This window comes from Falco cherrug, chromosome 12, assembly GCF_023634085.1.
Source record: "Falco cherrug isolate bFalChe1 chromosome 12, bFalChe1.pri, whole genome shotgun sequence".
In the NCBI taxonomy this organism is placed as follows: Eukaryota; Metazoa; Chordata; class Aves; order Falconiformes; family Falconidae; genus Falco; species Falco cherrug.
In genome coordinates, this window is record NC_073708.1 from 34,770,703 (window position 1) to 34,780,998 (window position 10,296).

Sequence of the window (10,296 nt, forward strand, 5' to 3'; positions counted from 1 at the left end):
GGCGAGGCGCTGGCCCAGGGTGCCCGGAGCAGCTGTGGGTGCCCCATCCCTGGCAGGGCTCAAGGCCAGGCTGGACGGGGCTGGGAGCAGCCTGGGCTGGGGGGAGGGGTCCCTGCCCGTGGTGGGGGGTGGGACTGGGTGGTCTCGGAGGTCCCTGCCAACCCAAAACATGCTGTGATTCTGTGATTCTATGAAAATAGCACAGTATGTGTGCAGGACCGGCAGCTGGCATGAGCAAAGCCACGCCAAAGGTAAGGAAGAACGTGGGTAACAGCCTGCCAGTGCTCAGTGCTCCCTGACCAGCCCTGGCCGAGCTAGGACATGCCAGCCTGCGCCTGGGACCTGCCTTCATCAGAGCAGCACAAGTGCCCCAGTACCCATCCATCCCCACAAGTCCCAAAAAGAGCTGAAAGGTCTCAGGGTCGCTTCCCTGCGCCTGCCGCAGCAGCCATCGCCGTTCCGAGCACAGCGCTGCGCTATGCTTCTGCCAGGAGAGCCACAGCGAGCCAGTGCTGCGTGTTGCTGATTGGGCTGGGAAACCAGTCCGCCTGAGCCCCCGGGACTTGTTTCCCTGGGATCTCGGCTAGAGTCAACTTTTATGCAAGATGACAAGAAGAAAGTAATTTAAGTCTCTCAGTTTCTCCTCAACAGAACAGCCCTTTGGAACAAATACTGTTTTTCATTCCTTACTGATTCCTTGTTTTGTTAGTTCCTCTGCATAACATCTGAAACATTCGCAATCGTTTAAAATGATAAATTATTTTAATTTACTCTGAATTTATTTATTATTACTGCACAGACAAGAGGCAAGCACCATAATGTGCTTGTTTAATAATTGGCAGGGATTTGGAATGTGAAAGTCTTACTCAAACAACAACTTAATTTTATGGGGCAGGGGGGGAGGGTGTACATATGTCTATGCATACCACAGTCACATTTCAGCCAAATAATTCATGATGCTGAACCGCACAAGAATACCAAAAGAGTATGGAAGTCCAGAAATGTACCTTTTAAAATTATAAAGGTAAGAAAATTCTTGTATTTATTACACCACCCATCCCTCCATAGACATATCTGTGTTTATACCTGGGTGCACACAACTACCAAACACTGGTATGTGGACATGCATCAGAGAGCTGTAATGCTAGAATATATATAGTATCTTACAATTTAAATATGCTATACACAGTTGATATTCACCTGCTAGTCATTCTGTAAATTTTCATCCCAAATGCTCAGTTCTCAGTAACAACAACAAGCAGAGAATGTTTGGCAGATGTGTCACCAGCTTTCCATGACCACTGTTGCTCCTTTGGGAAAGACTGTTAGCTATAAAGGGCAGCTCTTGGGAAAGAAAGCAAAACCGACATGTAAGTCCCAACCCCTAAAAGTCATTAGCCCCCCCCCCAGCAATTTAAATATGAATAGGCACCTACATCCCCCTGACCTGAACAGCTTCCGAGTTGAAGCCTGCTTGGCCTGCTTGACACACAGGTACCTTCAGTGACTTCAACCAGAGCAGCTGGATCTTCCTCATCACCACTGATCTGGGAATCCATGGGATTTTCTATCTCGAGACAGGTTGAGAAGGAGCCCCCCATAACAAAATCCATGATGATGACCGTAATGCTGTAGTTTCATTCTTGAGCACCTGGAGTCAGGGGAAGCAGAAGCAGGAACTGGAAATGGTCCCAGCAAGGTTTTGTTTGGCCAGGACACCCTGCGCCCACTGTAAGACACTGATGTGCTTTACCAGCAGAGGGGAGGTCCAATCTCAAAATCAGAATGGTTTGAAAGCCAGAGAACCAGGAGACGTGGGTTTGGCCACTGCTGCCAAACTTCTCCCGCCAAAGCGGAGCTCATACCCATACCGGACTCTGACTTCAGAGACCCTGCATTTGGTACCACTAAGGGCAACTAGCTTTGAAAAATGATGTTAGGTGGACATCTCTCCCCTGAACTGTCAATGCCCACCAGAGGAGGAGAAGAGGGAGCATCCCATTTTCCACTGTGAGTGAACAAGATGACACACAGCTGAGAAAGTAATTTTCAATAGACGGTGAGAACTGTGATCTCTGTGAGGCTCAAGGGAGCCACAGTGAAGCACTGAGTCATCAGCACTGCACAAAGAACAGCATTTCTCCAGCACGCCACCTTGCACGGCTCCTGAGCCACCCAGGGGTGGCAGGATTGAAAAGCGGGGTGCCTCTCAGGGGAGGCAGGAGTCATGCTTGCTGTGTTTAGGGCAGCAGCTCTCCCGGCCAAGGACACCGAGAGACACAGAGGATGCCAAGGAGCTGCTCCTCCTGTTCCCCAGATGGCAACTTCTGCCACCAGCTGAAAAACTTGTGGAAAAGAAGCAGCTGAGTAACTCCAAAGGCAGGCACTGACAGAGATGTATAGTTTCGGATCAGCTGTCTACCATGTGCCCTAATCTTTTAATACCAGTGAAAACAGCAGTAAAGGGTCCTGCCGGCAGAGCTCACCTGCAGCCACACAGCACAGCCCGCCTGCGTCACCTCTTCGGAGTCAGCTGGTGACCAAGTCAGGCCTCCGGGGCAGGGAGAGCATGACTGCACACGACAAGACCTGACACCCTCCGAGGTGGAAGGAGAAGCCACCAGGCTACACACGAAGAATTCCAAATTTAGACAACAAACCAAAACCCCCCAAATCCCCTGACCTATGACCAAAAAACCCAGATTCTTCTCCTATAATCACCCTTCTCAGGTGACTGCTAGCTGCCCTGAACCTCAGGCAGAGCTCACATGGGATGGCCAAAAGAGGCTCCGGCAGTCAAAAACCGCGAGTGAGGTTCAGTCTACCTGTCAGCCAGGCTGGCCTAGGACGGATCCTGGTTTTCCCAGCCAGGTTTGACAGGATCCGATGTCTGCTCTGTAACCACAACCCGATGTGGTTACCTGCTTTACAGTATCCACCCCTCCTACTCCTCACTGGCAGCCTTTGGGAACCTCGATCCAATGGATCCTAACTCAAGGTTTAACTCTTTGCAGTGAAGAATTCACATTATTTTACACATTGCAGAGCAGGTATTTTATAAACTACTCTATAATCACACAGTGGTAAGAAAAAAATCTTTTGCTTTTTTTGAAAATGTGCCAGCTTCTAAAACTGAATTTACTGTGATTGCTCAGTGTAGAAGTACTGTCAGGTAAACTAGATTTTTATTATCCATGAGATTTAAGAAAAATAAAATGCAGGATAAAAAACTTTGCTTGCTAGAGAAAGCCATTTTGGTCACCTTCAGATCTGTACCTTTAGATACCTAAGGGGATTTTGTTTACAAATTGCAGATGAGGTAGGTAGGAACTGTTAGGAAACACATATCTATGTTCGTGTTTATATAAAGCGAGGAAAGCCGTGCACACAAACCAGCCGTAACCTAGATAAGCATCAGCACAGAAAGTCAAAGAGAAATTCTCTTTCCTTTCTTGTGGAAGCAGAAACACCTCTCGCTGCAATCCTCACGTCACCCCACACCTGGCCAACGGGAAGGGGACGGAGCAGTCCCCACCCCAGTGGAGGTGGCCTTGGTACCCGCTGAGCATCCCCCCCCGGAGGGTGAGTGCTGCTCACCGGGCAGCGAGGGAAAAGAAACGGGTTACCCATGCCTGCTCCAAGCAAATTGCTCTTCATTTGTCACCTCTTAAAACACTCGTGTTCCAAAATCACCACTTCTGCTGTCAGCGTCACACACATGCTGCCAACACAGGGCGATCCCTCTCCTTGCAGGAGGTCTTGAGAAGGGTCACTAGAAGAATTCAGTTCTGAAAATACAGGCTCTTCCCTGTGTAACTAGCAGTTTACAATGTGGCAATTTATTCTTTTAATAAAATAATGCTTTTATAGCTTGTGCTCTCCTTCCTCATGTGTTCTCATTAAATCTTAACTGGTTGTCTGGGAAGAATATAGAAAAGATTCAGGACAGAATTATACTTCTGAAAATAAGTGGCTTCCCAAAATGATTTTGCAGTACAAAGCAACTGCATTACTGGTATAATTTCTTATAACTTCAGTAAACGGTGCCACAAATAGCGTTGGGTCTGCCTGGATCAGTCACCAACTGAGAACAAACAACAGGTACCAGGTTTTAATTATGGAGACTACAGAAACAGCTCATCATCAGCAAGACCACCCTGGCTAACGAGAGATTTGCTCTCAGGACTGGTCACTAGGCTCTTCCCGCAGAAGGCAGGGGTGAGGGGCAGCTGCTGGCAGGCTGTCTGCTGCCAGCCCATGTGGCGGTGCCGAACGTGGGCTGCCCATGCCCCTGTCCCTGCCCACGCCGGAAGCCAGCCAGCGAACTCCCTGGCACCGGAGAAATGCCGTGGGCACTGGATGCTGAAGTGATTAATCACGCATTCGTATGAATTAACTATTTTAAAATGAGGGAGTCGTACTTATTGTTTTACTTTGTGTTAATACTTAGAGGCTCTTACTGGAAAATCTCAGCAGTTAAAGGAGACTGCATTCCTCATTTTTAGTAAAGACAATGAAAGCTTAATGTGAGACTTGAGACTGGAACTTGGCTCGCTCAGTCTGCCATCTTCTTCATCGAAACTGGCTACGCAGTTTCTCCCCTAATATTCCAGCTCAAAACGAGACTTGCGAGTAAAACTTTATCCCCAGCTCAACACAGGTAACGCCGTTTATTTGCGCTCCTTGCAGACCTTAAAACCTGGGTCAATACGTAATTAAGCTGCACAGCTGGGTAAAAGCCCTGAGCAGGAGCCGAGGAGCTAGCACAGGGTGTGTGCCGAGAAAGCGCTCCTGCAGCGCCCACAACGCCCTCTCATTAGGGGATGCCTCCACCTCAGCGCGCATCACATAAATCACCCTAATCTTCTGGCAGCCAAGAAAATGCTGACTCAAAGCCATGGGAATTACTTCCATATTCTAGCATTAATTATTAAGAAAAGGAGTGCTGGGTGCTTTAGGCACGGTGCTGTCTTTGTAAGCAAATAAGGAGGCAACTTCTAAAGCCCTCATTGCTGGAGAACAGATAAAATTGGAGTCGGCTGGTGCTGCGCGGTGAATCAACACGTGCCAGCAGAAGGGAGCTGACGGCCACCTTGCCGTAAGAGGCTGGGAACTACAGTGCACGGCCAACTTTGGGTGCTGCTGCAATACACAGTAACTGAGAAGAGCAAAATTCAGATGGCCAAAGAGCTGGAATCAAAAAAACTCCTTTCCTAATACCCAAACTGCTTTACCCAGCTCACTGGAATTTTCTGTTTAAATAAATAGCCAGCTTCCGATACTTAGGACACGAACAATTATTTTAATGCGTATCAAAATAAACATGCAGTGAGGAAAAATTCAGGAGGAGCAGTGATGATGTGCAGGGAGAGAATCAGGATAAACAGCTCTACCCACCTTCTGCATACTCCTTTGAAAGTGTTTACTCTTATCATGATCCTACAATTCCCCTTTCAAGTTGCCATACCAGCTGAAAACAAAATAAACTCTGATTCACAAGAAAGCCTACAAAAGGCATACAAAATGAAAGAAGCTAATCACAGAGCAGGAGGAATGAAAAAACAGATGTAATGCACATTATTTCAGCATCTAATTGCTTTGTTCCAGAGTTCATTAGCGACGTTCATGTTTCCTTTAGCAGCACATCTTTACCAAACATACTCTCCCTCCCTTGTGAGACAAAAGTAACATTTAAATCCTATAGCTCTCATTCCATTTATGTAACCTATCCCCCTGCACAGACCCTGAGTTTCAGACACAGTCTTAGGCCTAGAAAACAAATGTATTCCAGCCGAAACCCACCAGGAGGTCGCCTTTAGAGTAATCCCACAATTTTTTAATAAGGTAGTTCTGAATATGTATTTGTTCGTGTCCTACTAACATTTAGTACTGGCCGAGTATCTTGTCTTAACTGCCCACAAACTCACCAAGTTACCTTCTCTGCAACCTTTAAGTCTGAAACAGTACAAATAAAACTGACTTTAAAAAAAAAAAAAAAATCTGTATCCTTTGATTCTCCAATTCTGCAGACAGAAAGCATGAGAACTTCAGGACATCTCAAAATACAGAGTATAACTGAGGTATACATAAAAATTACTTGTCAGCTGCCCTACATAGACATCTACTGTATTTTCAGCAGCTACTACACCAGAAGCAAGCTGACTTGCTATAAACTGATTCCAAATTCCTAGTGAAAATACCTCATGCAATATTTTACAGCAGATCGTAGGATGATTAAAAACACACATGGCTAAAATACTTTCTAATCTAGGGACCTAAGTGAGTGACACCCCAACAAAAAATAATACAGCCAGATTCTTCATAGCTTAAAACTACTGCTAATTGAATGGGAGATTTATCACAAGCAAGAAGGTTCAACCTGCTGCAATCATATTCCAGATAACCAGAAAATGTATTTTTCTTGAACTATGGCAAGATCGTGAGAGAAGTGCGATGCAGGAATAAAAAGTTGGAACTGGGGGGGGGGGGGGGGGGGGGGGAAGATAACCAAATCAAGCCAGGGGATTAATGAAAACAAATCAGAAAGAAGGATTCAAGTAGATTAAGTATGGTGTACAGCTGCTGGTAAACAAATTTTGCTCCACTCAACCGGACCGAAGAGAAGATACCGTAGGCACAGGGAGCACAGGGTTCATTGGGAGAAGGAATAACGGAGCTACGGTAAGCACATCCCCTCCTAGCAGTGCAAAGCTAGCTTGCCGTGCTCATCGCTGGGAAATACAACAAGGTAAAATATATATATATATATATATATATAAAAATACACATAACAACGCGAACACTTCTGCCAGGGCGTGCTGCAGATGCTGGGCTGCGCAGCCCGGAGCTGATGCCGGGAACCAAAACTGCACCGGTTCGCCCAGCAGCCGGTATCCAAACTTCTATGAACTAGACCGTGCCTTGCTGACGGCGGGCGAAACACGGGAACGGACCTCCAGCGCCCGCCACACCCCCGGGACCAGGGAGCGGCCCGGCGGCCGCCCCAGCTCCAGCGGCGCGGGCAGCGGTCGCTGCCAGCGGCAACTGCCCCACGCCCCCCCCGGCCCTCGGCAGCATCCCCGGGAGCGGCGGGGGCTGCCCTGGCGGCCGAGCTCCGCACTCCCCCCCGCCCGCCCCCCGCCGCCGCGGTCGCCTCCTACCTAAGCACCGCCGTGTCCCCCTTCCTGACCACCAGGTTGTCCACGGCCGCCCCGGGGAAATCTCCGCCCGGCGCGGCGAGTCGGCCGGGGGGCAGCAGGCAGCAAAGGCCGAGGACCACGACCGCCAGCCACTGGTGGGAGCCCCCGGCGCTCCGCACCAGCGGCACCATCTCCGCTCCGCGCCGCGCCGCTACGCGCTGCCCCTGGGCCCGGCGGCGGCCGGGAGCTGCCCCCGGTAGCGGCGGCCCCTGGCTGGTGCCCGCGGTCGGTGGCCGTGCGCCGAGCGTGGCTGCTCCCGGGCGGCCGCCGCAGCATCTAGCGAGGAGGGCAGCGCGCCCGCTCTGCGCGCCGCGGCGGCGGCTCGGCGGCGGGCGGCCCCCGCTGCCAGCCCGTTGCCACGCAGCCGTCGCCCTGGCAACCGGCCCGGCGGCGGAGGGATGCGCGCCCCCCCCCCCCCCCCCCCGCCGGGCTTCCTGCTCCGCCGCCCGCCCCTCGGCAGCGCGGCCCGCAGCCCCCCCGCCCCCGCCCGCGGGGTGCGCAGCGCCGGCCGCCCCCGGCAGCCCCCTCCCCCCGGTGCAGGCCGCTCGCGCCGCGGGGCTGCTGTGCCGCGGCTCGCCGGGAACCCGCACCCGGTAAGGGCCGGCCAGAAATTCATCACTCGGGGGCTTTTTGCTGTTGTTGTTGCCAACAGCCGGCAAGTCAACCAGTGCTTTCGGGCTGCCGCGCTGGAAATCGCAGCGACAGCTCCGCGGCGAGGCTTCCCCGCCCGCCCGGGCCGCTCGCCTCCCCCACGGCGGACCCATTCCCGCCTGGCACACCGGCGCGGCCGCCCCCGTACGCGGGGGTCCGTCTCCTAAAATGCAGCAGGGCGGCGAGACGCCCACCGAGCAGCAAGCCCTATGGCCGGGCCATGTCCCTACAGCCACACCGAAACGCGGCCCCTCTCGCCCCGCTGCGGCCCCTCACACGCACCCCGCAGGCTGCCGGCCTCCGCGGCCGCCGAGCGGGGTAGGGCGCTGGCGGGGGGCGCCCGGCACGGAGCCCGCCCGGCACGGCCCGCCAGGCTGCGCCCCTCCGGCAGGATGCGCCCCATGCGGGGCTCGCTCCCCGCGGCCGCACGGCGCAAGTTGCATAAGCCATGCACTGTTGTGTAACGGGAACTGCATGGCTGCTGGGACATCAAGGGCATTTTTGAAACGTTCTCACACTAATTCATGCACATCTGGCCCATACAATGTTGTAATTGTTCCTTCACAGCAGCTCTGCCACCCCACGCTGTCAGCCCATGGTACAACGTGCACTGATTTTCCTGTGGTACTTGCATCAGCTGCCAGAGTGTGCATTTTTCTGGTGCACCATTTTTTCCTACTGGTAATTTGCATCAGAAGGATTTGAGAGTAGAGTGTTCCAAGTAAAATAAATAAATAAATCTTTAATAACCATGATACTTCCAATGCTTGCTCTTTGGATAAACCTGCATTCCTTCTCCTGTAAGCTTTGCCCTTCCCTACTGCATCCCATTGCATTAGATCTTCCCAGCTGCCAAAAGAAATTCTAGCGTACACAAAAGGGAATTCTTCCTCTACTTCTGCGGCATGTGATACTACAGAGTTTCCTTGATAGGGAAAGAGAGTGGGGAAGAGAGAGAGATTGGCTCACAAATCTGGGATGTGGAAGGCTTGCCGTCAGTACTATCGCTATAATACAGTAATGCCTTTTTAATGTTAAATACAACTCCGCAGTGAGACAATTCTCTCTGCTAGCATGCAGGAGACTGCTGTAGTATGCGGCACCCATCTACTGGGACCATGACGGTTGAAGCTTGTTGCAAGCAGAAGTTGAACACCTAGTACCAAAAATATCGTTAGGAATGTCGCCAATGCAATGCCAAGCCTTTTGAAACGGGCTTGCCAACAGGACAGACCTCGATGGTAAGCCTCGGTTGCTTTCCCAATGGGGAGTTGCCAGTACCAGGCGGAGCCATCCCGCATCTCACACTGTCACTATCCCACATTCAAAGACCTACAATAACCTCCTGTAGGACCTTCCCAGACTTGAATGCTTCTTGCAGTTAGCAACTGCAAAACCTCACATGCCAAACGGTTGTAAATGTCCTGTCTGCACAGTCTTGGATATTGTTTTTACCATCACACACCGAGTTCTGCTGTCAGCAGCACCAAAGCAGTTCTCCAAACACCACATCCCCAGAATGTTTGTTTGCAGAGGACTGGTAACCTGGTAACCCTGGCTTACCGAGGGCTTTTGGTCTTAATTTCTTCTCTGATATGTCACCCATGGCAATACCTCAGCTTCAAGAGCCATTTTCTGTTTTCTGCATGACTACCCAGAACCACAGCGTGGTCGGGGCTGGCAGGGACCTCCACAGGTCATCTCATCCATCCTCCCCACTCAAACAGGGCCACCCAAAGCTGCCTGCCCAGGACCGTGTCTCATCGGTTTCTGAGTATCTCCAGGGACAGAGACTCCACAATCTCTTTGGTGCATTCCCTGCCAGCTGGGTTACCAGGTATGCAAGTGGTTTATCTTACAGCCAAACATACAGCTTTGCTCTGCTTTGGATGCTGGGATAGTGCCTTCCCCATTCATGTGCTCGGATGTACCGGACTTTTCTTCTGTCGCTCTTAGAGTACGAAAGTGCTCTTCTGGCTGCTGCTGTTGTATGCTGCTGTGCAGGCTCATGCTGCCTATAAAGCTGGAAATGAAGTGAACAGGGCTGCAATAATTCTTTAACAAGACCCTAGTAGAAAATGCCTCCTGTCACCCTGCCTCAGGACTCCAGGCCAGTCACCTGTTTGCCACCATCATTGTAACTCAGGAGTAGATGCTCTACTTCTCAGATATTGTCATCAAAATCTTTGCCTCCTTTCCAAATCATCGGATTTCTAAGCTGAGATCCTGCATTTAGATTGCTGAATGCTCTCCCAAATCACATGTGTAAGGGAAGCTTGGCCTGAAAAATCACCCAGCTGAACCTGACAACACATGCTTACCTAGCTGTGCTGATGCAGCAACTTACCCTTGTCACAACAACAGCAAGACCTAAGGTTATGGAGAAATATTCCTTGAGAAGGTTTTGTATACGAGACACAGACGACAAACACACCAGCACCAACCC

At 51.1% G+C, this 10,296-nt stretch overlaps 1 protein-coding gene across 2 annotated transcripts in view; it reads right to left on the reverse strand.

The window, feature by feature from the left end:
• The window catches only part of NEGR1 (neuronal growth regulator 1), a 295,944-nt gene extending 288,336 nt beyond the window's left edge, over positions 1-7,608 (reverse strand). Inside the window, exon 1 of one of the 2 annotated variants that reach the window (XM_055724994.1) lies at positions 7,161-7,608. In XM_055724994.1, the coding sequence (XP_055580969.1) occupies positions 7,161-7,330 (170 nt within the window). In that variant the 5' untranslated portion in view covers positions 7,331-7,608. The remainder of the gene's footprint in view (positions 1-7,160) is intronic. The other variant, XM_055724993.1, reaches the window with a different exon arrangement.
• Positions 7,609-10,296: the final 2,688 nt, after the last annotated feature.